The 27,464-nt window shown below is 29.2% G+C and overlaps 3 protein-coding genes across 3 annotated transcripts; 2 read left to right on the top strand and 1 right to left on the bottom strand.

The window, feature by feature from the left end:
* Positions 1–3,531: 3,531 nt before the first annotated feature.
* Positions 3,532–18,081, bottom strand: Ak6 (adenylate kinase isoenzyme 6). The gene is made up of 3 exons (XM_065512193.1): positions 17,935–18,081; positions 17,330–17,874; positions 3,532–3,758 (listed from the first exon to the last, which is right to left on the bottom strand). The coding sequence occupies exons 1-2, from the start codon at positions 17,984–17,986 to the stop codon at positions 17,390–17,392; spliced, it is 537 nt and encodes a 178-aa protein (XP_065368265.1). The 5' UTR covers positions 17,987–18,081; the 3' UTR covers positions 3,532–3,758; positions 17,330–17,389.
* LOC135961824 (probable cytochrome P450 301a1, mitochondrial) lies at positions 5,319–16,259 on the top strand. Its single transcript, XM_065513443.1, has 7 exons — positions 5,319–6,040; positions 14,450–14,713; positions 14,777–14,970; positions 15,036–15,237; positions 15,308–15,470; positions 15,534–15,782; positions 15,849–16,259. The coding sequence occupies exons 1-7, from the start codon at positions 5,709–5,711 to the stop codon at positions 16,167–16,169; spliced, it is 1,725 nt and encodes a 574-aa protein (XP_065369515.1). The 5' UTR covers positions 5,319–5,708; the 3' UTR covers positions 16,170–16,259.
* A 303-nt stretch (positions 18,082–18,384) lies between the features above and the next one.
* On the top strand, positions 18,385–26,819 carry egg (eggless). Its single transcript, XM_065514402.1, has 12 exons — positions 18,385–18,797; positions 20,273–21,603; positions 21,671–22,126; positions 22,187–22,439; positions 23,467–23,590; positions 24,158–24,542; positions 24,609–24,887; positions 24,958–25,464; positions 25,564–25,884; positions 25,957–26,258; positions 26,314–26,398; positions 26,470–26,819. The coding sequence occupies exons 1-12, from the start codon at positions 18,506–18,508 to the stop codon at positions 26,674–26,676; spliced, it is 4,542 nt and encodes a 1,513-aa protein (XP_065370474.1). The 5' UTR covers positions 18,385–18,505; the 3' UTR covers positions 26,677–26,819.
* The last annotated feature ends 645 nt before the right edge of the window (positions 26,820–27,464 follow it).

Below are 27,464 nucleotides of genomic sequence, written 5' to 3'. Positions count from 1 at the left end.
CCATGTTTTTAAAGAAAACGAACTACATTTTTTCGAAAACAAACAAAAATTGTAAATTTAAATAAAAAAAGTGTATTGAATTGAATAGTATGATACCAAGTCCATAAAAATCGAGAGAAATGAAGTGAAAATTGTATTTTTATAAATTTTATTGTACATTATCTATCTCTATACAAATTTAATTTTGAGAATAATTAAAGAACAAATATTTTGCCGTTAGGTTTTATTTTAAACGTTTCTAGTTCTAACAATCTATGAAATGGACCTGTCACTTAAATATGAATGAAGTTTTCTTATGTAGAGAAAATTTACACAGGTCAATGAATTAACCTAAGTGAAGTTTTGTTCAGTGGTTTTTAAAAATATAAAATTTTGATTCAATGCATTTTTTTTGGATTTACAATGTTTTAAAAACTTTTTTCTTTTCAAACATTAACTAAACGCTTTTTACGAAAATAATTTTAAATAAGATGAGTAGTTCACCATCAGATAAATATAAGAAGTTCATACACAGCACTGATTTAAAAAAAAAATGTAGTTTTTGCTATAAATTCTTCAAAAATGTTTCATTATCAGGAGTAAATCATTTAGAAATTAGTTATAAAACTACATTTTTACTTTGAAAATTTATAAAATAGTAGTCCCATTTTGTTTAATAAACATGTTAAATTAAGTATTATCCCATAAAATATACTCGTTATTGGACAAATTTTTAAAGTAATTTCAGATATAAGTAAATCGAAACTTAAATAATCATTAGCTGATGATATGCTTTGAATATAATCAGCCCAATTATGAAAAAAAAATCCCCGGGAGATTTTTCCCTTTTCGTTTTTTTAACATGGAATTTGAATAGGAAAAATGAGAAAAGGGATAAAACTCCCGGGGATTTTTTTTCATAATTGGGCTGAATGTCTCACTGTCTCTGAAAATATAACTTTTTTCCAATATCAATATGTACATGAAAGACGATCTATGAGCAGAGCTATGAATAAATTAATTATTCATTCAATAAATGCATTCTCAAAATCAAATTCTTGAGCTTCCTTTAACTACTTTTATTTAAATAGTATTTATTCATCGTCGAATTAATTCTTAATGTACTTAATTCATAACAGAATTCATTCAATATTTGTATGATTAAATTTTTGTTAATTCAAATCTAATGCAATTTGAATGATTTGAAGAAAATTTAAATCGTTCAACCTGTGAATTGAATTAAAGAAAACTTGAATGATTCAATTGGGAATTAATTCTAGACAGAATGAATGTTTAAAAAAATGAATTCAATACGTTTGAAATACTAAGGAATTAAGACAACGAATTAATTCGTGATGAGTGGTTTAAAAGAATTATTAAGATGATATATTTAATTCGATTTTGAAAATTGAATTGAGAATTAATTCTCTCGAACTTTGGTCTATTAGTGTAAATATTGTCTGAATTATTCTAAAAAATAATTTTGCACAGATTTTTTATTTTAACCGATTTAAAGGAGCTTTTGTTTAAAATTATACTCTGATAGTAAACTAAGTCGAACAAATTTTACAATTTGCAGTTTCTTTAACAAATTTCGTTTTATTCTGAATATAAGTATAAATCGCAAAACAAATATATACCTTCATAGACAAATTAAATAAGAAACGTTGTCAAGTACTCTGGGAAAGTCATATTTTCCCCTTTTTAAGGACATTAAAAAAATACTATTTAAATAGAAACATCAACTCTATTAATGACTCTTTTTAACCTAGCCGAAAACTAAATTCCCCGTAAAACTCAAATGTTTTCGAAATTTTTAATTATGATTGATGGACATGGACTATATTATAACCTACATTAGGTTTTTTTCAAGCATTTTTCACTTAATTACGTCAAATCCCAATAATATCGAATATGTTCAATACAAATTATATAACATTTTTATAAAATAACAATTTCTATTTTATTTTTTATGACTTTTTTAATATTATTAGATGTGTTCCTTAACTTTGAACTATTTACTTTTAAATTATATGATCACGTAAACACTTTGTCAATAAAATTTGTTGACAATTTCCCATTTTACATAATAACATTTAGTTACAGGACAAAACTAATTTCAATACAAAAAGCAACCCAACTGAAAATATAAATAGCAGCATACCTCAAATTTTCTTATTTTTATATTATATTTTGTTTTGTTTTATAATTAAATCGAAAGATAATGTTTTTTATCATTACTTTATTTAACACAAGCATCCCTAAACTAAAAATAAAATTCAAGTATTATTATTTTTTTGTTTAATAATTAAAAAATAATATTAATTCTATTTTAAGTAATATGTATGTTTTACTAACCTAACCGCCTACAAAAAACTACTTAACAAAAATAAAATAAAACATTGTAAAATACTATTTAAGTGTGAAATGTATTTAAATTTAAGCAAAAATATTAGTAAATTTTTATTATAAAAATCAAAAAATTGCATTTAAACACAAAATATACTTCTTTTTTTTATAAATAAGTAAAACTAAATTCTATATGTCTATTGAATATTGTTTATTTTTTAAGAAACATACATTTTTATATGTGTACTTTAAGTTTATAATTTTTTTTTCTAAACCTAATAATAATTTTTATTGTTTTTTTTAAATAAAAAACCATGCCATTTTATAGAAGAAAAAAAATCAAACGAAATTGATAGCCATTATGTGAAATAATAAGTCATCACATTAATTTTTTATATATGAATATTCATTTTATCATACATCTCTATATAATTAAAAATAAAACACAAAAAAATATTAATATTTTTTGCACAAAAACTTCTACACTTAAAATGAAATTGTGAAAAAAATAAATATAAAAACAAATGACAAAGCAATTATTGCTAAATAAAAATATTATTAATAAAAATAATAGAAAAAACCCAAATTTAATGTAAAATTATCATAATTTATAAATATACAGAAAATAAAACAAACAACAAATTATTTGAAATCAATTGCAAAAAGAGTTATTATTTCAAGAGGTTGAAATTTTCATTATAAAAGGGGAAAAGTAAGTAAGAGAGCTACATACATAATTTAAAAAATATAAGTTTTGGATCACAAAATAATTCTAAATAAATTTACACATACATATAAAGAAACAATTACATATTATATAAAGAAACAATATTTTTTATTATTATTAGATGTAAAAAACTAATTAACATACATACCACACAATAAAAAATAATGATTTTTTTAAAACCATAACACGAAATTGCAAAACGTTAAAAATTGGTTTATAATACCAGGCTCCCAGAACACTCAAATATGTAGTAGGTGTTTCTGTAGAAATATTTTTAGCATACTTTAAGGCTGTCAAAAGTATTTGATTCACCCAGTTGGTAAGCACCAGCACAGGGTGTAACATATAACAAATTAAACAATGCGCCTAAAAGTATGTGCTCAATAAAATTCTTTATTGTAACTGTTCTATGACTAATATTTATGAATGAATATTGCTATTTATATTATTGTACATCATTTCAAGAAAACAAAACGTTTTTTTTAACAAAGTTTCAAGATATTTACTTATATTTATATAAAAAACTTTTAATTACAGATGCAACAATTCATTTTAATAGTATTTTCTATTAATACATTTTACTTACAGCTAAAATAGTAATTATATTTTTTAGTTAAATGTATTCGCTATAGAATTTTTATTTCTATATTTTAATTGTCGAATTGTGTTACAAAGGAAAGTGCGAGTACCAGTGTTGAATGATCTGAAAAAAAGAACAATTAATTATTTATTCGTTTGGTAATAAGCAATGCAAAGGGTGTTTCTTTATAGAGGCGGAGAACTATAAATTGAAAACAAGTAAGAGAGCTATATTCGACTGTGCCGAATCTTAATACCCTTCACCAAATTATACTTGAAAATAAAAATTTTAAATATTTTTAGGTAAACAAAAATGTTTTTTTTGCAGTTTTTTAATTTTTTGGAAAAAAAATTTTTCGAATTGTTTTTTTAAATTTTAAAATTTTTTTTTTTTTGTTTTTTAAATTTTTTTAGTATTTAGCGAAAAAAACTTTTGGAGAAAAAAAATCGGTTTAAAAAATATTTTTTTCGATTTTGAATATTTTGATCCAACTTAATATGGTTTTATGTACGTCATTGTAAAGGTCTTTGAAATATCTATCATTAGATATCCATACTGTCAATATTAATGACTTAGTAATCCAGATATAGGTCAAAAATCGAGGTTGTCCTGGTTTTTTCCTCATATCTCACCCATTTGTGGACCGATTTTGCTGATTTTAAATAGCAAACTTCTCGAAAGCATGTCTGACAGAATTATTGAAGATTTGGATCCCGAAGATATGTGGGGTGTTCAGAAAATTGATTTCAACCGACAGACAGACGGACATGGGTTAATCGACTCCGCTATCTATAAGGATCCAAAATATATATACTTTATAGGGTCGGAAATGGAAAATGTAGAAATTACAAACGGAATGACAAACTTATATATACCCTTCTAACGAAGGTGAAGAGTATAATAAGCTCAATCTGTGAACACTCATAACGATTTTAAGTATAAAATCTCAAATATCTTAAATCGTTAATAACTTCGTAAATACTGATATTCTTAAGAAAAAATAGCTCAATATCACTCACATTTTATACCAAAAATCGATTTTTATTTTAAAAATCTCTACTACGATTTTAAGGAAAATAAGCCCAACCTGTGATCACTCATAAATAATTTATACCAAAAATCGATTTTTAGTATAAATACTTCAAATATCTGAAATCGTTAATTACTCCGTAAATACTGCGATTCTAGAGAAAAAAACTCAATCTGTGATCATTCATATTTTATACTGAAAATCGAAAAATATGCTCAAACTGTGATCACATATATCTTATACCATAAATCCATTTTTAGTATAAAAAACTCAAATATTTTAATTCGTTAAAAACTTTGTAAATACATGCAATTTTAAGGAAAATAAGATCAATCTTCGATCACTCATGTTTTATACCAAAAATAAAAGACATTTTGTATTTTTTTATTATAATTTCGACATCAAAATTATTTTTCGGCCAGTGATAAGATTCGGCACATCTTTTGTTTAGTTTTTTATTAACATAATGTTAATAAAATTCATATTTTTTAACAGTCATAGCATAGTGTTAAAATTCATTGGACAGTTGAGTGAGTAGCTTTAAGTTTTTCTTCAAAAACCAAAAGCTTTATAAATTTAACAGTGTAGCATAAACTGAACTGAACTCTAGCGAACAAGAAACAACATGCAGCTAACAAACAGTTGCTGTTGAACCATTAAACATTACGGTCTCGTCGACATCCGTTAGCAGTGAGGAAAAGAATCGAAAAAAAAACTGAAAAAATATATTTGTCTTGTCTATACCACATAAAAATAACTATAAGACGTGCATTAAATTTTTAATTTATTATCAAGTAGAAAATGTATGAAATAACAACGAAGTAATAGAAAAAATAATTGGATAAAAAGATGAAGTGAAATTTGTTAAGCAGAATACAAAGTGCATAATTAAAATAGATAAGTAAACGAATCAAAAAATAAATTCGACAGCCTAAAAAGACCCTCAACGAATGTACTTATACACAAGTTAATTAAGTTTAACAACTGACCTTAAGATTTTTTTTTATTATTACTGCTCTTTAATAAAAAAAAATAATATAAACATGACTTCGTTGTCATTAAATTTAATGCGTGTAACCTGTAATACAAACACGTTAACAGCTCTTGCTGTTACTAGCAGATATTCGGTTAGAGCAACTTCATCATCATCATCGTCGTCGTCAACGACATCATCATCCAATTTGTTTAAACAAACTAAACGTCAAAATTCCTCTGCCACCGCCGATGCTGCCGAGGTCACTGCTTGTCCTCATTTTGCTTTTAATACGGCAGAACCAACGTCTGCCATTCATCATACAGTTGAATGGCAAAATGCTTTACCGTATCATGAAATACCTGGACCAAAACCTATACCAATATTGGGCAACACTTGGAGGTAGGTTGATTTTTATTTACAGCTGTTTTTATATTCTTTTGTTTCGAATCGAGTTTTGTGTGCATTCAAATACAACAACAATGATAAAACATAACAATTTATTGAAGAACAATCAATTGATTACAATATATGCAAGATATAAGAAATAAAATTGATATTCGAAGGTGCATAAAACTTTAAGCACAATGAAAATGTAATGAATAGATACATTAATATGTATGTATGTACATAAATATATACATATGTAAGTCTGTGGGTATGTATGTATGTATGTATATATAATAAGTGTAGATAAAATCTGTTGCGTTTTTTGTAAAAAAATAACTGATCAAGTTTTGTGGTCTAAACTAGTATTTTTCATAATTGCCAGCCTATTTGCAAAATAATTACATTTTTCTGTAAGTTGTTGAAGATATTAACTGCTTACAGTGGAACCTGTTACAAACTAAACTAGTCTGTTCCATATGAAACTAGGGAATCCAAATTATTCGCTTTTTATTTTGTTCGAATAAAAAAATAATTCGAATAAGAGATTTTAACTTGTTCCACTCAGAATTATACGAATAGTTAACATTTTGTTTCCAACAGTATAATTTTTATGAAATTAAAATACAAAAATTAAAGACATGAATTTGGGGATATCCTTCTTCTCTAACCATAAAAAGTGTGTCAGAAAATAATTATACACTCTACTCCAGCCAAAACTTATTCTTGGTCCAAAAAATTATTTTTAACTTTTAAAAATAAGTCAGAATTTAACTTTTCTAAATCATTATTTTCAACTGTTATTTTTCCGGTCTAAAAAAGTACGTGAACAAATTAAAACTTTTCAAACAAATCCAATATGGATATTAAAATAATAGCAAAAGAACTGAAGGTTTATCGTCAAACTGTTTCAAAAGCCATTAAACTATATAAGAATGACTTGAATAACATTGAAAGAAACCCTGAATCAGGAAGAAAAAAGGTGTAACAGATACTCGTAAGGCAAAAGAACCCTTTCGAAGAGTTCCGCGGCTCGTAAAGTTAAATGCTCTGATTCTTTTGTGCGCAGACCCAAAACTAATGATGGACTGAAGTCGCATACATTTCAAAAGTACCAGATCGCAATGTGTTAAAGAACTTAGAAGCAAATGAACGAGCGAAAAAATTGAGTTAAAATTTTATAAACAATACACCTGTTGTATGATGGATGATGAAACTTATGTACTGGCAGACTTTTCACAACATCCGGGTCAAGATTTTTATGTGGCTGATGAACGAGACAATGTTTAAGAAAAATACCGGACAAAAAACAAACAAAACTGCCCAAGAAGTTTCATGTGTGGCAAGCGATTTGCAGTAGTGACAAAAGAAGCCAATCATTTATGACATCAGGCACTATAAACTCAGAAATATATATTACAGAATTAAAAAACAAAGAACAAAAAAATTTCCGATTTTAAGCGTAAGTGGACCTACCCGTCCGAAAAGGTAACGGAAGCAACTATAAAATCTTTTATGGGAGGTTTTCCGGAAAAAGTGGATAAATTTATAAATACCGATTTTAATATTTTAATGTTAAATGAATTTGTACAATATTCTGAACTGAAAGGGCAACACTGCTCCTATAACAGGCAGCTGTCAGTTGACTCCTGTCAAAATTTGAACAAGCTGCACCATTTAGTTTGTGTTTGACAGACATTGATGCAGGCTATCTCCTGACTTGTGGAGAAATTGGCATATTTTTTTGCGGAAAAAAACCATCACTCAAATAAAGGCTAAGCTTGATAAATAATGCGGAAACTCTGTACCATCAATTTCAATGATAACAAAGTGGTTTACTGAATTTCGTTGTGGCCGTACATGAACGGCCAGTTGAGGTCTCGACACCCGAAACAATTAAAAAAAATCACAATATGGTGTTGGCCGATCAGAGATTGAATATTATGCTACGAAATTCTCCCTCTTCTCCTAATTTAGCCCCGAGTGACTATTTCTTGTTTCCAAACCTGAAAAAATGTCTCTGCAGAAAGAGATGTCACTCCAACGATGAAATCACATCTCACAAAAAATAACTACATACATATTTTATTCTAACTTAATTTCGAATTTTCGAACATTGAAAAAAAAACTTAGATTTCTTTGTCCTGATTTAAAAATACATAAAAAAATTAAAATGTTTTTGAATGTTGCTAAAAGTTTTTATGTTCGAAATTCGAAAATCTTGGAAATAGTTAGAAAATCAGGAAATTTGTTATTTATTCATAATCTCAAGGCTCTAATTAGTATTTTTAAAGTTTCAAATAATTTTCGAACTTAAATTCGAATTTTCGAACATTGGATAAAAGTTGATTTTCTTTATACTGATTTAAAAATACATTAAAACATTTTAATATTTTTTAATTTGGTCGAAAATTTCTATGTTCGAAATTGAAAAATCTTAGAAAACATTAGAAAATGTTAATACTAATTTTTTAGAAGGTATAAAAAAAATTGGAGATACGTTGGACAAAGTGCATAGAGCTCAAAATAGACTATGTTGAAAAATAAAATAATTTTTTATCCAAAAACCTATATTTCATTCAAAAAGGCACGGAATTTTTGATCGATCCTCGTATTTACACTGAAAATATGTCAATAAAAATGAAATTCTTAACTTTACATGATAATCAAACCATTCCTTTGTCTCAAAAATCTAAAAATACAAACATTAGCAATTTTTAGCTTTATTAAAAAACAAGTCTTTATTTAGCCGAATTTTGTATATTTTAAAATAAAATTCTATCTAGTTCATAAAAAATTTAACCTAATTTAGAATAAAGCAAAAATTATAAGAAATAAAGAACTAACAAATATTTGTCGTATAAAATTATAAATTTAAAACCGGTTATGTAAAGGCAATTACCAAAACAACATTTTCTTTATGTATAAAAAAAATCAATTTCCTATGTAAAACAAAAGACTTAAGACATAAACTGCACGTTTTTTCTTTGTAAACAAAAGAGTGAAGACACAAACTTTAGTTTTATGTTACAATGATTCAATAAAAACGCGTCATTTTAGAGCCAAATTACATACAAAATAAGTATTTTAATTTAAATGTCAATGAATTCGTTAATCTAAATTTTTAAATTCAACGCAAAAACACACAACGACTGCTTTCACTCTGCCTATGTTTTAACACACTTGGAAAGAGTGCTAATGTTTGCATGTTGCTGTTGTTTTCATTCATATTAAAGCTATATATTTCTATACATACCTAACATACATATGTGTGTTTATAATACCAAGTTTATTGGAATGTTTAAGTTTAATTATATTTGTGTGTGTGGTACACGCATTAATTATTACATAAATATAAATATTTGAAACAAGACACGTACCAGACTATAAATGTATTTGCTAATTTTTTGTCTATAGACATTTACGAGTACAATGCAAATGTCTCTAATTGCAAACACTATTAAAAAAATAAAGAAATCTTGATTGTACCTGAAGGCATATAAATACTACGTAGGCAGTCTGTAAAGCATTTTTAAAATCTAAAAGATTATACTATTATTAAACAAAAAGAAAACAAATTATGAACTTCTTAGCAAATGTCTCAAAATGTGTACTTTCTTCCCTGAAATATTCTCTTAATAGATTTCAAAATTATTAATATGTATTTCGTATATACATATAAACTAATAACGTTACTGGTTGATTTTTAAGATTGCCCCGTTTAAACTTACAAAATTATTTACATATCATATATAATATGCATTGTATGCACACTAGTAGGGTGGTCCTTATATTGAACCTTTTCGATTTTCGGTGCTTCCAAGGTCTACAATTTTTCGCAGTCATGTAAAAATCAAATACTGAACATTTGAGCAACATATGTATTGTAGAATAACGTTTCAATAATAACGTTTAACATTTCATTTGAAGTTTTGAGTTTTGGGTCAAAGTAGAAATATTTTCCAAAAAAAATAAAATAACTGTTCCATTTATCCATAGATGTTTAAATATTTATAATTTTTGGTGAAAAAAATTTTGATGAAAAAATTTGTTTGTTAAAAAAAAACTAGAATAAAAATTTGTGGGTAAAAATACAAGTAAGAGAGCTATATTCGGGTATGTCGAACTTATATACCATTCACCAAATTATACTTTAAAATAAAAATTTTAAATATTTTTAGGTAAACAAATTTTTTTTAAAAAAATTAAATTTTTTTTTTTAAGTTTTCATATCAACAAAAAGTTTTTTAAACTATTTTTTTTATTTTTTCAAATTTCTCTTTTTTTAATTTTTCAAAATTTTTTTTTGTAATTTTTTTTAGCAAAAAAAAATTCAGACTTACTATTCCCGTCCTTGCAAAGGTCTTTGAAATATATATCATTAGATATCCATATTGCCTTTGTTAATGACTTAGTAATCTAGATATAGATCAAAATTATGTAAAAATCGGGGTTGTCCTGACTTTTCCTTATATTTCTTCCGAGCCATAAGAACTGCTCATCCTTTCAGGCCAACAACGAATCAAGCCAATATCGGATACTCTGTTCCAAAGTGAAGCGTATCACAGAGAGAGCGATTACGGTTTCATGTCAAGACGCATATTCAGGGCGTTTTCAAAAGATACACCATCTATTTTAAATTTTTAAGTCACACACCCAATATATACATCAATATATCCGCTATATTTTCACTTAGGTTGCTATTTAAATTCGGGATTATCTGCCAACAAATGGCTGAAAAACCACGACTACCTCGATTTTTTTCTTATTTCTGATCATTATGTGGATTACTAATTTATTAACGTCGATAATATGGAATGATAGACATTTAAAATACCTTTCCAACAACGTATATAATAGAAATTCTGACTGACAATGAGAAAAATAAAAACATTTGGTTTTTAGATAACGGAGAACTATTTTAGACCTTGGGAGCACCAAATATCTTCCAAAAATAAAGGCCACCCTAATGTATGTATTATATTACACTGTGATCGAATAAATGCAAATATTTTATATTTATTTTACCAGTGACCGATTTGTTTACAAACATTTTTTTCTATTTATTGTTTTTATTTTTGCAGTCAACAGATTAATAAATATTAATGTTTTGTAGTAATCTTTATTTTGCATTAGATGAATTCACTATTAAAAATTCATTAATGAGACCTTGAAAATTGCCATATAAATTTTTACACATAAATATATTCATATATGTATAAACAAAATCTTTTCTAAGGTTAAAATTATTAACACTTTTCCATTGTGTTTTCTCCAAAATGTGATAACAAGAACAACCTTTTTTCATAAATATATTCTAATGATTTTCACCTTAGAATGCTAAGTCATTGTATTATGTACATAAGCATGCATAAGGTTTCTAATTAAATCTGTCAATATGCAAAATTTAACTCAAACGCATTAAAAAATGTCTGAAGTCATTTTTTATATATTGTATATTTATACATATTATTTCAGTGTATTTTAAATTTCATTTTTTCTTATTTTTATAAATTTTTTGCATACTTTTGTTTTATTTTATTTTAATTTTGTTTTTCTTTAACCGCTAGTTTGTGCGCCAGGTGTTAATTAGTTGAAAGATTATGCTACCATCAGTCAAAAATTATAACATCATAATTGTATATTATAACACATGTTAACAACATGTTAAATTTATTCAAGGTCATGGTAAATCATCGACCAATTTTATTGTTTAAATCCGATGACAACTTGCCAATTGAAAGAAAAAATAGGAAAAATTATTGCATATGAATCATAGAGGAAGTATGTTTAAAATTCGTAAAAACGTTTGAGTAGGGAAGCGCTCAAGTGTAAATTTAAAAGATTGTTTACAAACATCTTACTGACGATATACATACTTAGTAAGTAGTAAATTAAAAATAAATTTGTTACGGTAGTGAAAATGTAGTTATATATTGTGTAAACAAATCTTTAAAGTTATTTTAGTATATTAACAAGAATCTTTAACATTTAACCGTGAATTTGAATTCTTATTTAGGTTTGATCATGAAGTACAGAGTAAACAATGTGATACGTGATGGCATTCCAATTTGCCAGTTGTCTAAAATTTTAGTATTCAGTGATATTCTTTGAATTATTACAAATAAATTATAATAAAAATGAACTTAAGCCTAATTAAAAATTTACTTTCAAATTATATATATAAAAAGTTCGAATAATTACCAAAAATCTATAAATAAAATTTACAAACAAGTTTATAAAATGGGTGCAAGTGTAATAAATAAATACATAATTATTATTTTTATTAAAAACTAAAATTACACATTAATTTCATGTTTTAGTACATAATACTAAAAATTCAAAATTTTTCATAAATAACTGAGAGAAATATTTATTGTTTGACAAGTATTTGAGAGCAAGGAATAAGAAAATAACTACTGAGAGATGAAAATACAATAGAATCACTGCATATTAATTCGATTAAAGCTGTAAAACTACAAAATTTCATTTCAAAATTTTAAATTTGTTCATTATATATTAATGCTCATAACGTAAACAATAAATAGAAAACAAGTAAGAGTGCTATATTCGGCTGTGCCGAACCTTATATACCCTTCACCAAATTATACTTCAAAATTTTAAATATTTTTAGGTAACAAAATTTAATTTTTTTCCAGTTGTTTTTTGAATTTTTTTAAAAAAAAAAATTTTCGATTGTTATTTTAAATTTAATTATTTTTTTTTTTAAATTTAAAATTTTTTTTTTAAAATTTAAAAAATTTTTTTTTTTTAATTTTAAAAATTTTTTTTTTTAAATTTTAAAATTTTTTTTTGTTTTTTCAATTTTTTTTTTTTTTTTTAAAAATTCGGGTTCAAAATTTTTTTTTCCCGATTTTGACCCATTGTAGGTCCAACTTACTATGGTCTTATATACGTCGTTGCAAATGTCTTTGAAATATCTATCATTAGATATCCATATTGTCTATATTAATGTCTTAGTAATCCAGATATAGGTAAAAAATAGGTCAAAAATAGAGGTTGTCTTGGTTTTTTCCTCATATCTCAGCCATTTGTGGACCGATTTTGCTGATTTTAAATAGCAAAATTCTCGAAAGCATGTCTGACCGAATTATTGAAGATTTGGATCCCGAAGATATCTGGGGTCTTCAGAAAACTGATTTCAACAGACAGACAGACAGACAGACAGACAGACAGACGGACAGACAGACAGACAGACAGACAGACAGACAGACAGACAGACAGACAGACAGACAGACAGACAGACAGACAGACAGACAGACAGACAGACAGACAGACAGACAGACAGACAGACAGACAGACAGACAGACAGACAGACAGACAGACAGACAGACAGACAGACAGACAGACAGACAGACAGACAGACAGACAGACAGACAGACAGACAGACAGACAGACAGACAGACAGACAGACAGACAGACAGACAGACAGACGGACATGGCTTAATCGACTCCGCTATCTATAAGGATCCAGAATATATATACTTTATAGGGTCGGAAATGAAAAATATAGAAATTACAAACGGAATGACAAACTTATATATACCCTTCTCACGAAGCTGAAGGGTATAAAAATAACACATTCTTATGTTAAAAACGATGTCATATCTAAAAGACTAAATAAAATATGCGACATTCAAATATAATCATTCAGTCTTAAAATGATTAAAAATAAAAAATCATCATAAGAATTCGTTGTTTTCTTAATATTTTGTTGCATATCAATTATTTCTAGTAACAGCATCAAATCTTTTGGGGATTGAATTTAACAAACTTTCGCATGTAGATCGGGAAATTGCATACCATATATCCTGAATTTTCTGCCAAAGTTCTTCCTTGTTTTTCAATTTTTCAGGTCCGAGTTTGTCTTTTACTATTTTTCATAGGATTTAAGTCTGGTTATTGAGACGGCCATTCCATAACATGAATGCTTTGGGTCATTATCTTGCTGGAAGAGCAATTTTAAGGGCATATTCCATTCTGCATGTGGCTTTATATCATTCTCCAAAATATTTACATACAAGTGCTTATCCATATTTTCTTTAATCCAATAAATTGGACCAACGCAATACCAAGAAAAGCATCCCCATATAATAATATTTCCCCAACCATGTTTAAACGTTTTTGGTTTTTGCCATTTTTTGGACGTCTAACCCATGTCTTATTATCACTACCAATTAAATTAATGGTCGTTTCGTCCGTCCACTACACATTTTGCCACTTTTTTATATTTTCTGGCCCACACCAATCCTTATGATTGCTCCTGGTTTTAAATGAGATATTGGTAGTGATTCTATTGCAATGTCCGTCACTGTATACCCTTCTCACGAAGGTGAAGGGTATAAAAATATACATATTATAATTTATTGTGTACTTTAACTTATGTATGTCTTTTCATTTCAGAATGATGCCCATTATTGGCCAATACACCATAGGAGATGTTGCCAAAATCTCCTCTCAACTACATGAACAATATGGACAAATTGTACGTTTTAGTGGTTTGATAGGAAGGCCGGATTTGTTATTCATATACGATGTAGATGAAATTGAGAAATGTTATCGCAACGAAGGACCCACACCATTTCGTCCCTCTATGCCGAGTTTAGTAAAGTATAAAGGTGTAGTACGTAAAGATTTCTTTGGTGATCTTGGTGGAGTAGTGGGAGTGTAAGTAAATTGTTTATAATGATTTTAAAACCTTTATATTTAATAACATATCCCAATTTGTAGACATGGTGAGCCCTGGCGTGAGTTTAGATCAAGAGTACAAAAACCTGTTTTACAATTGTCAACCATACGTCGTTATTTACAACCATTGGAGGTGGTTACTGATGATTTCCTGCAGCGTTGTGAATCTTTATTAGATGCAAATTCTGAACTGCCTGATGATTTTGACAATGAAATTCATAAATGGTCTTTGGAATGTAAGAAATAACTCTATTATCTTGATATTCAAAATATATTTAATAGATTTCTCTATACTCTCAAGGTATTGGACGTGTTGCTTTGGATACACGTTTGGGTTGTTTAGAACCGAATTTAACGCCAGACTCTGAACCGCAACAAATAATTGATGCTGCTAAATATGCGTTACGTAATGTAGCAACATTGGAATTAAAGGCACCCTATTGGAGATATTTTCCCACACCATTGTGGTCACGTTATGTCAAAAATATGAATTTCTTTGTGGAGTAAGTGAATTAAAAACAACAAAAAAATTGTTATATTAAATATTTAATTATGAAAATGAAATCTTTTTAGAGTTTGTATGAAATATATAAAATCAGCAACAGAAAATTTAAAAATTAAGGGACCTTGTACAAATGGTGAACCTTCACTATTGGAAAAGGTGATTCTATCACAGAAAGATGAAAAAATTGCCACTATTATGGCCTTGGATTTGATATTAGTGGGTATAGATACGGTAGGTAGAACATACATATTTAAAATCAAACGAAATGTATTAAATTTTAACATTTCCTAACAGATTTCTATGGCTGTTTGCTCAATGCTTTATCAATTGGCTACACGACCAGAGGAACAGCAAAAGATACATGAAGAAATGAAAAGATTAATGCCAGATCCTAATCAACCCTTAACCATACAACTATTGGATCAAATGCACCATCTAAAAGCCTTCATCAGAGAAGTGTTTCGTATGTACAGCACCGTTATAGGTAATGGTAGAACTCTGCAAGAGGATACGGTGATATGTGGTTATCGAGTGCCAAAAGGCGTAAGTTTATATTAAAATTTCCTTTAAGAAAAAAACGTAAATAAATTTGATTATTTATCTATTTAGATTCAAGCCGTCTTTCCCACCATAGTCACTGGTAATATGGAAGAGTACGTTTCAGACGCTGCCACCTTTAAGCCAGAGAGATGGCTTAAGCCTAGTCAGGGTGGCGTTGAAGGCAAATTACATCCTTTTGCATCCTTACCCTATGGTTATGGAGCTCGTATGTGTTTGGGCAGACGTTTTGCCGATTTGGAAATGCAAATTTTATTATCAAAACTTTTGCGTTCCTATAAATTAGAATATGAACATGAACCATTAGATTACGCCGTAACATTTATGTATGCTCCTGATGGCCCTTTAAAATTTAAAATGACTAAGTATTAGATATTAATTATAATTTAAATATAGGATATTAAGCTAATTTTTATACTCAACTTTATAGCGAATATAAATAAAATTACGATAAATATTTTATTTTTTGGTGTTTTTTTGTGGAATTAATTTTTGTATTAAGACTGTCTCTATTCGACTCAGAATCGCTTTCATAGTTATGTCAGGTACGATGACATGGAAATGTCCATATATCAAATATCAATTTTAATAAGTAAGAAGCAATGTGCTGCTGTGCCGAATCTTATATAACCTGTAACAAAGTTTTTATTGAAAATAATTTTTTTGGGGAAAGAAAACTTTGGTAAAAAAAAATTTTATTAAAAAAATTAAACTTTTTTTAATTTTTAATAAAAAAGAAATTTGGGTAAAAAAAAATTTGGTGAAAGAAAATTCGGGTTAAAAATATTTTTTCCGATTATTACCGATTTTCCGATATCTATAAGCGTTTTAACAGGCCTGTCGCAGAATTCCATTCCGATCAAAAGTGGAATTAATTCCGTGTTTAGCTTCTTCAGAAAAAGTAAAACGAAAATTTTTTTCGGAATGAAACCACTTTCAGTTTTCAAAGTGGAATTGATATTTCATTGTAACTATTTGTTTTTCTAAAATTCTTAATCAATTTCTGTACCAAAAACTTTACTTTTGTTTTGATATAAAAAACGCTGTCAAATTAATATCAGAAATACAGGATTATTAATATTTTTGAATTAAAAAATTACACGGAATCTGAAGAACCTAAAACGAAATCGATCGGAATAAGAATTACGGAATTGAAACCATATGTGTGACATGCCTGTATATATCATTGGAATGGTTTTTAAAATCTGTAATTAGATAGTCATATTGTTTATGTTAATGACTTAGTAATCCGGATAATTAGTAATACAAATATAGATAAAAAATAGGTCAAACATCGAGGTAGGCGTGTTTTTTTTTTACTAATACCTATCTCATTTTGGGGCCTAATTTACAGAATAGCAATCTAAGAGGGACTATAGCGGATACATTGATATATCAATATTATGCACTAATATTTTAATCAATTAAAGTCCGATTTTGTTGATTTTCAATAATAAAATTATAGCACTCCAAATTGTTATACAATTTTATATACTTAAGTCTTTATTAAAAGTATATAAATATAAACATACCTTATGAAACTAGCTCATTAATTCTTGCTTTACAGGTGAGATTATTAAGATGTTTACATTCTATTTTCGTTTCCATGCCTTAAACCAACTTTTAATCGCCTTTAAACTTTGTTCAGCATCCTGTTTTGTTTCGCCTTTTAATTCGAATACAATGTCGGGTTTGTACGAATCCTTAGCCTCCTCCAAAATGGTACCAAATATTTCACATTCCAAATTTGATTTCAATTTCTTTTCATTGTAGTCACGTTCTTTAAGGCGATCATATAAAACGGTGTTATTTGGACAGGTTACAACAAATACTGCCTGAAACCATCTTTCAGGAAAGAAGTCACAACCATGATACTCTATCACATTACCACCTTTTTGCATGAGTGGTTCCATATAATCCATGAGTTTTTCTTCATCCAAAATGGGACAATCATACTCCTCATCATATTCTTCAATAAATTCTTTTTCTTTTGCCACTTTTGAACAGTCTATCCAGTTGAGTTTTAATTGCTCTGAAATTCGTTGGCAAATGTATGATTTGCCCACACCAGGAGTTCCTACAGAGAAGATGTTAATATTTTATTACATATTCTAATAGTTTTTCTTTTCCTACTAACCTGTTATTAATATATTAGGCAAGGCATCAACATTTTCATCGGTGGAAGTCATTTTTAAAACAGATATTATATTTTAATAAAACCTTTGGTATATTTTTGGAATGAATGTAAACAAAAACATGTGCAAGTTGTGATAAAAACAGAGATGTTTACAATTCTATAAGAGATGACAACTATGTTTTGCAAATTTTCATTGTAGTGGCAACACCGCGGCTGACATCAGTGGCTGACAAACCATTTTTTTTATATGAAGTTTTTACGATTTAGATTTGGGGGGTCTATCAGCCAAATATTCCCATATGAAATACACAGGCTTGGCTCACGTGAGCTGCTGATGTCAGCCGTTCCGAGTATAAAGTTGCCAGATTGGCAGAATCTCTAGTTTTTTTGCAACTCTGTTTTGTTGAAACAACAAAAAAATTGTTTGTTTGGTCAGTCAATTTCAGAGGATTTTTCACATACATATTTTCTTGAAAATAATAGCTAAATTAATTTGGAAAAAAGAAATTTAATAAAAAAAAGGTGTTTAGAACGTGTTCTCCACTTATGATATATAAAAGTTCTTATAAATATGTCTGAATCTGAAACAAATGTTAATAAGCTGGGGCAGGATGCAAATGATACACCCCCAGCCACAGTAGTGACGACAAATACAGAAATGCCGGCTTTGGAAAGTGCATTTAGGGCTCTAGAAGAAATTGCAAATGATGATTTTAATCTTATAATGCCGGAGTCAGATCAAATACCTGATGTTGATGACCAGGATATGGAAAATATAGAAGAAACGCCAGCCAATGAAGTAATGCAAAATCTAAGTTCAACCGGTCTGGAACATACGGACGAAAAATTGGAGCTTACTGCAGGTAAATAATAAACTGGTTAAAACTTAAAAAATTATTGTAGTTAATATAGAAGCTATTTCAACCTAAATCTGATTTGTGGTGAACGTTTATTTACTGGTGTTAATAACTTTCAAATATAGAGTAGGTTAGGTAGGCTGGGTTATGTTGGTCATTTAGAATATGAACGTAATAGTTTGATCCAGTTGCTGAATATTATATTTTTATGGCTTCAAAATGTATTATGTCAAATGCAACTGAACATATGTTCATATATGTATATTATATATCATATGATAATACAGTGAACTATCTCTTTGCGGAGACATCTCTAACGCGGACACGTCCCTAAAGGGACAAATTGTCAGTCCCTTAGGTGTCCGCTTATGAGAGAGTACACTGTATACCGATAAAATGTCTTCATCTTATAAATACGATTTTTCTGTTTGTAAGTTTCCTGATGCCTGGAAGTTTAGTCGAATCGTAATTATTTCAAAAAAATTTACTTTATGACTTAATAACTTACGACTTATAACAATTTTGTGAGCAAATTTTAAAATTTTTGAAAATACTTTTTAGCGAAATCCCAGCACTAGTTCATTACTAATCTCACTTACAGAATCTATTAGGAGATTGGATAGACCTGAAAATTGCACAATAGTTTCTTTGGACCTCAGTAAGAGCTTATTACGAAACTATATTCCCACTACAGCCGGTTCTACGTACCTGAATTGCCAGAGTTCACTCGGCCAAAGTCTGTCAACTCAGCAACCACTGCTGCTACAACAACAAGGAAACTTTATTTTTTCAAAATCAGCGTGCAAATTAGTTTATTCTCACCTGATTGATAGATTTCAATATGTTTTCCTAAATTGCTTAGACTCTAGTACTGGATATGCTGACACTATACCATAATTTATGCGACCATGTTAGTTATATAAGTACATAACTAGCTTCAAGGAGACTACTTATTTAAATCTTATACACCCAATCATTTTAGGAGTCGACTTGCATATTCTTTAATTATGTACAGAGTCAACAACTGCCTTGAGGATTTTCTACGAAATGTACCTACAATTTGAATATTATTGAGGAAATTGTGCAGAAAAATTGTTCGTTATGTATTTGATATTAAAATTCATGGATATGATCGTGTTTCAGAGCTCGTTTCGAATTTCTTAAATGTGATTATATTAACCTACGTATTTTATTTCTCTTTTATTAATTTTTATTTATTAATTCAACGCGTAATATTCAGATTTATGTTCCATTCAGTCATTTTGTTATTGTTCACCAATATTGATGAAACCTATATGGTTTAAAAAGTTATTTTTTCTAGATATGCTCAATATAAAAAAAGTGGTCGAATTTTGATCGACCACTAGTATAAATACAGTTTTATTTTTTGAATTCGCACCTAAACATTTAGATAATTCTAATTTTTTTTAATGAAAAAATTTACTACAAAAATTACTTTTAATTCTAACGTTCAAATATAGCTGAAGCAGAAAGTTTTATGTCCGATACAGATTTTGAAAACATAGATTCTACGATCGAGCATGCTGTGGAAGAAACAGGACAAATCAAAGACTCTATAAATGTTGCCTTGTCCGAGGAATGTCCTAAAGAAATTGCTGATATTGTACAAGAAAATTTAGATATTAGTGTAAAAGAAGACGCAGCTTTAAAATGCGTTGAAACTCAAGAAGAGAATTTGCCTAAAGAAAGTGTTAAATCTCCATTAAAAGAAATGCCTGAATTGGAAGCAGGAATACAAGAAACAGAAAATAAAGAAATTTCAAATGAGCAGGAAATTTGTAAAGCTGAAGAAAAAACAAATACTGTTAAAGTTGAGACAGCTGTAGTAGTGGATGACAAAACTTTGCATCTAGAAGAAATAGATAAAAAAATCGATAGCTCCGAACCTGCTATCTTAGCCACCAAAGACGTTGAATCGTCTTTGACTGAAGTTCAAGAAGATGTAAAGGATACAGTAGTAAAGGAAAATGTTCTTGGTGAATCTGTCTCTATTGAAGAAAATAATGCTATTAAAGAAAATAATGATATTGCAAATCCTGCAGATGAATCAATAGAACCAATGGACACTTGTGATAGTCAGGAATCCATTAATTTGGTAATTGATGAAACATCAAATATAACGGAGACTAAAGATGAACTTTCGGACATCAACAAAACCGATGACGACACAAATATGGCAGAAGATCTAAAGGAAAGTGTCACTGAAAACGAAAATAAGCCAGCCGAAGAATATGAAAATGAAACTACCAACAATTCGGAAAACAATAAAGAAACTAAATCTTCATCGGAATCTCACAATAAGTCTAAAGATGATGATGTCATACCCATAGAACTGCCACCGGTACCTATTATCGAAATTGATGATGAAGATGATATGGAAACTATAAAAGAAACTCATGCAAATGATGATAAAACTTCAATGGATGTAGATGAAATTCTTAAAGAATCTGTCAATTCAATTGAAGAAAATACTGACTCTGAAGTAAACAATGTTGAAACTAATACTGAAAAGGTTTGTGAAACTGAAGACACATTACTAGAGAAGTCTTCAGAAATGCCATTGGAAGATGATGCAAAACCAGAAGAACCAAAGCCTTCCAACGAAATAGAAGAAACCAATGATGAGGTTTTCTACAATAAGGAATGTATTAATTATGAGTGTCCTCATAAACATAAGCAGTACTTCAGAGTACCGCAGTTTGCGTTCAGTTACTTTAAGGTAACGAAAAAGAAATTTAAGACTCAATATATTTGTGCAGATTGCTATGACAAAGCCTTGGAAATGTATGAGGCGAGTATACTATTTAAATTATTTAAATGTAAATTAAATTAATTGGGACATGTTTTATTGATTGCAGGAATTTTGTGGTTTAATAAGTGCTAAACAACCTTTACTTTTGGAAAATATACCAACTGGTAGACAAGAATTTGTAGAAATCATTGACAGCAGCGATGATGAGGACACTAGCAGTGATAAGACCAAATCCCTAGAGCCAACAAAATCAGCTTTCTCGAAAAACGATTTATCCGTTATCGAGTCAGAATTACACGCTACTATTAAGTCAGTTTTGAATAGAGTTGAGATACAAAATCAATTAACTTGGTCCAAAACTATACTAATGGAGCGTCTAAAACGCTTAGAAATGGAAACGGACTACGTGGATGGCGAACTAAAGGCTCTGCAAAAAAAGGCTGATAAGATGCATGAAGGATTATATTCGTGTCCCAAAATAAAAATACGACAACTGCAGCCATTGGACTTGAATAGTGGCAAATTAATGAGTTTTGAGCCAACTGTGCAAAAAGAAGTACAGGTATGTGTTTTCCACACAATTATTCTTCTATTACTGAATTTACGTACGTTCTTTTTATAGCCTATTCCACCAGTGGGTGAAATTGAAAGACCACCCATCCAACAAGGTTTTCTTTATTTTGCCGTTAAAAATAATCCCATTGCTAGTTGGGTACCTTGTAGAGTCATCGAAACAGTTGAGAGTAGTAGTTCGGTGTCTTATAATGTTAAACATTATAAAATAAAATTCATTAAAAATCAGGCACAAATACCTAAAACAGTACCAGCCAAATATTTGGCCTATTATGATCCCCCAGCAGTTAGATTGCCAATAGGTAAGTTTTTTGTAAAATGTTCTGTAGCTGTATTCAGAGTTTGTTTTTGCTTCATTGTGTTTCACTTTTACCAAAGAATATAAATCATATTCTATATACATATTCTTTGCTTTTGCTTAACTGCAACTACGAGCAAATAAACAAGCAAAGTCAAACAGCAGATGTCAAAAAATAAAAAAATACTTATTAGCTTATAGTGGTACAGTGAGATGTTATCTACTTGCGCAACCAGTAGATAAATGCTGTGAGCATTACAGCATTTTTGTTTTCTCCTATGTTTTTACTGCTCTCTTTTACTTACGAACAACTGCTTTTTTTAATGTTCAGAAATTAACTTATTTGCACTAGTGAATGGTATGAAAAGCTAATAATCGATTTTCGACTTTTCGATCAGCCACTTTCGATCTGCATTTTTGGGAACTATAGCAAATGACCCATATACGCTATAATTACTGATTAAAATTATATTTTGGAAGAGTATTATAACACCTTTATATTGAGGTGCTCATTTTATAAACCGTAAGGGCAAACATTTGAAAACAATTTTATGGAAAAAATTTCGTAGCACTTTTTATACTAATTTGTTAAGTTTGAAAAAATTTCCCTTAAAAAAATGAGGTCCTCCGTGAATATTTTTCACTGTCAACTGAAGATTAATATATTGTAAAATTTAATGAAAGCAAAAACGTAGATAATACTAAAAATTCCGGAATTTGATTTCTATTTCGATAAATCGTCATCAAAAATCGATTTCCGCATAAAAATCGGAGTATAAAATCGTTTTTAGACCCTGACCATAATCGTAATCGATTTACCATTCCATTTTCACCATTCTCTTAGATATGTTACATACATACATAATTTATGAACATTAAGAAAAAACAGTTGTTTGTAAGTAAAAGAGCGCAGCAAAAAGCACAGTAAAATAAAAGCATAAGAGAAAACAAAAATTCTCCTATGATGTTAACTACTGGCTGCGCAAGTAGATAACATCTGTATTAACACAAATTGATTTAATTTATTTTAGGAACACGTGTTATTGCATATTTTGATGCGACTTCTCTTGCCAGAGGACGTGAGAAAATTAATGTTCAAAGCGCCTTTTATCCTGGCATTATTGCAGAACCTTTAAAACCAAACAATAAATTTAGGTAAGCACAAAATCTATATTTATCATAAAAAAAATGTCACATCTAATTTTTTATACCCTTACCATGAGTTGCAAGGGTATTTACATATAAGTTTGTCATGTCCGTCTGTATGTTGAAATCAACTTTCCGTAGCCCCCAAATAACTTAAAAACATGATTGATACATCAATATATCGGGAATTCTCCCGGCTCGATTGCTATTTAAAATCGAGGAAATCCGCCCACAATTAGCTAAGACATAAGGAAAAAACCGGAACAGCCTATTTTTGTTCTATATCTGATTACTAAGTCATTAATATAGACAATATGGATAACTAATGATAGATATTTCAAAGTCCATTACAACGATGTATATAAATAGTAAGTTATACTACCTACAATTGGTCAAAACCGGGGAAAAATATTTTTTAGCCCGAATTTTTTTTCCAAACATTTTTTTCACTTATAAATTTAAAAACAAAATTTTAAAGTAAAAAAAAATTTTTTTAAAAAAAATTTAAAATTTTGAAAAAAAATTAATATAGCCCTCTTACTTGTATTGCATACTTTAAAATCGTTTACTGTTTAGATATTTAATCTTCTACGATGATGGCTATACCCAATATGTCTACCACAAGGATGTACGTTTAGTTTGCCACGTATCAGACTGTGTTTGGGAAGATGTTCATCCAGCTTCCAGAGATTTTATACAAAAATATTTAACACAATATTCGATAAATCGTCCCATGGTACAAACCCAAAAAGGACAATCTATGAACACCGAATCAAATGGTTATTGGTTGCATGCTCGTGTCGTCGATATTGACTGCAGTTTGGTATTAATGCAATTTGAAGGTAGTAAAAGTCATACCGAATGGATATATCGTGGTTCGTTGCGGTTAGGTCCCGTTTTTAAGGAGTACCAGAAATCACTACAAAAGAATTCTAATATGCCGGTGTCGCGTTTGCCCAGAGTAAGTTACCAAACTAGTAGTTATTTGTTTAATACTGAAACCATCTTGTTATTTTTATTAATTTAGCGTACTGAACCATTTATACGTTATACCGAAGATGAGGAGACTTCATCTCAGCAGCAGCAACAACAACAACAGCAGCAACAACAGCAGCAGCAGCAACAAACAGATAAATCAGTTGATAATAATCGTGCTGTGGCTCGTAAAACTTTTGGCAGACCAGAGTCCATGATGAATGCTGCGCAACCCAGTAGCTATCAACAACAGCAACAGCATCAGCCTATCGTGAAACATTTAAATAATTCTACTATTTATGTAGAAGACGAAAATAAACCTAAAGGAAAGGTAAATAATGGGATATTAAAATATATATAGTTTTTAAATCATTAACACTATCATCTATTTGTCGTTTAAGGTCGTTTACTATACAGCTAAGCGGAATTTGCCGCCACGCAAATTTAAATCCCACAAATGTTCACCCGCATGTCTCTTTGAAATCACTCATAATCTTAGCGCTTATAGTCCCTTATCGAAACCGTTACTCTCTGGCTGGGAACGTTTCATAATACGTCAAAAAATCAAACGCGTCGTTACCTATCGTACCCCGTGTGGTAAAATTCTACGTAACATGAAGGAGTTACATCACTATTTACGTGCCACAAAAAATGTTTTAAATGTGGACAATTTTGATTTCAGTCACGAAATTAGCTGCTTGGCCGAATATGTCATTGAAAGTGCTATTGTGCAGAAGCGTGATATATCTGGAGGTCAGGAAAAAATGGCCATACCATTGGTGAATTATTATGACAATACCCTACCGCCGGAATGTAAATATTCGGCTAAGGTTATACCTACAGAAGGTGTACATATTAACACGGATCCGGAATTTTTGGTTGGATGTGATTGTGAGGACGATTGTGCGGTAAGTTATTTTCGTTTTCTTATTTCTTAAAATTGTTTGTTTTGTCCCTTTAATAAATTTGGGTATTATTAATAATAATTAAACATTTATTCACTAAAGGATAAGAGCAAATGCGCTTGTTGGCAATTAACTTTGGCTGGTGCTAAATATGGCAATCCCAATGCTGCTCCCGAAGAGGTGGGCTATCAATATAGACGTCTGCACGATCATGTGCCAACTGGTATCTATGAATGTAATGCTAATTGCAAATGCAAGAGTAGCTGTCTTAATCGTGTTGTGCAGAATTCTTTGACAATGAAATTGCAAGTATTTAAGACCTCAAATCGTGGTTGGGGTCTACGTTGTATTAATGATATACCACGCGGTAGTTTTGTATGCGTCTATGCGGGTCACTTGTTAACCGAAGCAAAAGCCAATGAGGTAAATTAAAACATATTCAAAGAAAAATAATAGGTACACACTATTATATGGAAAATTTATGAACACTTTTAGGGTGGTCAAGATGCTGGCGATGAGTATTTTGCTGAATTGGATTATATAGAAGTTGCAGAACAAATTAAAGAAGGTTATGAATCAGAGGTAGAGCTACCCGAGCCTGAAGAAGAGGACGCCTATAATCCAGAAATGGATGATGATGATTTCACACCCAGCAAATCATTTCTGACAAGAGCAAAACAAAAACTAAATGCCGCCAAGTCAACTCGACCTGGTAATCAAGAAGAAGATTCGCAAGAGAGACAAGTAATCAATTTTAATCCAAATGCCGACATGAATGAAGATTCAGTTAGGGAAAAGTAAGTTATAGTTTTAATTGTTCCAACATTTTCTAATTAATTTCTTTTTATTTAGTTCCATACGAACACTTTATGGCAAAGATGAAGCCTGTTATGTAATGGATGCAAAAATTTCCGGCAATTTGGGTCGTTATTTCAATGTACGTTTAAAAAAAAATCTATAGTAGTAAAAATTAACATAGTTTTTAAAAATTTATTTTTCATCTTTCAGCATTCTTGTGCTCCCAATATGTTCGTACAAAATGTTTTTGTGGACACGCATGATTTACGTTTCCCGAATGTGGCATTCTTTTCCTCGTGTAACATACGTGCTGGCACAGAACTAACTTGGAATTATAATTATGAAGTGGGTGTTGTACCGGGCAAAGTTTTATATTGCCAATGTGGTGCTGCAAATTGTCGCCTGCGCTTACTTTAAAATGTATTGAACTTTTTTCTCACGCATTGCTTGTCCTCAACAGGAGCAAACTTTTTATTATTTTTAATTAATATTAGATTTTATCTTATTGTCAGTTTATAGAGTTAATATTAAAATTAATTTTAATAAAATATATATGTGAACCCTGAGGTTTTATTTAATTGAATTCAAAACCAGATTTTGCCAAATATCTTTTATTTAAGTAGAATGGATAAATAAAACTGGATGGTATGTATGTACAACTGAGGAAAATAAAGAATCGGTTTAAACAAGTAAGAGAGCTTAATTCAGCTATGCCAAAAGCTATGAGGGTTATAAACTTCACCAAATTTCAAAAAATTTTGTTAATTAAATTGTTTGGGTGATAAGACACTTACTTTTTGGTTAAAAAGCGCAATAAATGTTTCAATATTTGAATCAGCAGCAAAGTAAAAAATTCAAAAAAATACTTAATTTTTTGAAAAATATTGTTATTTTTTAAATATGTATGCAAATTTTGTTATTAAATAATATATTATCAATGGATCGCACTGGTTCATATAAATAGAAATTTTGAGTTGAAAGAAAAAATTAAAGTGGAAGATGGATACAACTGTATTATTTGGCAAAAGAGTAATGAAAATGATGTAGAATTTTAACAATATGACCACTGTTCATCTATTTCCTGCAAAACGTGAAAATTTAAAAAAGTTCGATATAGATTAAGTTTATTTCTGGTTTCCCTGATTAAAATAAAAAACTTCCTCCACTAACATTAAATTTAGTTATCTGGCAACACATTTCATGTA

The sequence above is a fragment of the Calliphora vicina genome, chromosome 5 (assembly GCF_958450345.1).
Source record: "Calliphora vicina chromosome 5, idCalVici1.1, whole genome shotgun sequence".
Taxonomy (NCBI): domain Eukaryota; kingdom Metazoa; phylum Arthropoda; class Insecta; order Diptera; family Calliphoridae; genus Calliphora; species Calliphora vicina.
Note: the sequence above shows the minus strand (reverse complement) of the source record. Positions and strands in the feature narration are given on the sequence as shown.

Bases quoted from the DNA above. Each gene is read 5' to 3' on its own strand.
- LOC135961824 (XM_065513443.1), top strand. From the start codon at position 5,709: ATGACTTCGTTGTCATTAAATTTAATGCGTGTAACCTGTAATACAAAC. The intron at 14,714-14,776 runs GTAAGTAAATTG...CCCAATTTGTAG, and splicing joins CTTGGTGGAGTAGTGGGAGT to ACATGGTGAGCCCTGGCGTG. The intron at 15,238-15,307 runs GTAAGTGAATTA...AAATCTTTTTAG, and splicing joins AATATGAATTTCTTTGTGGA to AGTTTGTATGAAATATATAA.
- Ak6 (XM_065512193.1), bottom strand. From the start codon at position 17,986: ATGACTTCCACCGATGAAAATGTTGATGCCTTGCCTAATATATTAATA. The intron at 17,875-17,934 runs GTTAGTAGGAAA...TCTTCTCTGTAG, and splicing joins GCCTAATATATTAATAACAG to GAACTCCTGGTGTGGGCAAA.
- egg (XM_065514402.1), top strand. From the start codon at position 18,506: ATGTCTGAATCTGAAACAAATGTTAATAAGCTGGGGCAGGATGCAAAT. The intron at 25,465-25,563 runs GTAAGTTATTTT...TATTCACTAAAG, and splicing joins ATTGTGAGGACGATTGTGCG to GATAAGAGCAAATGCGCTTG. The intron at 26,259-26,313 runs GTAAGTTATAGT...CTTTTTATTTAG, and splicing joins GAAGATTCAGTTAGGGAAAA to TTCCATACGAACACTTTATG.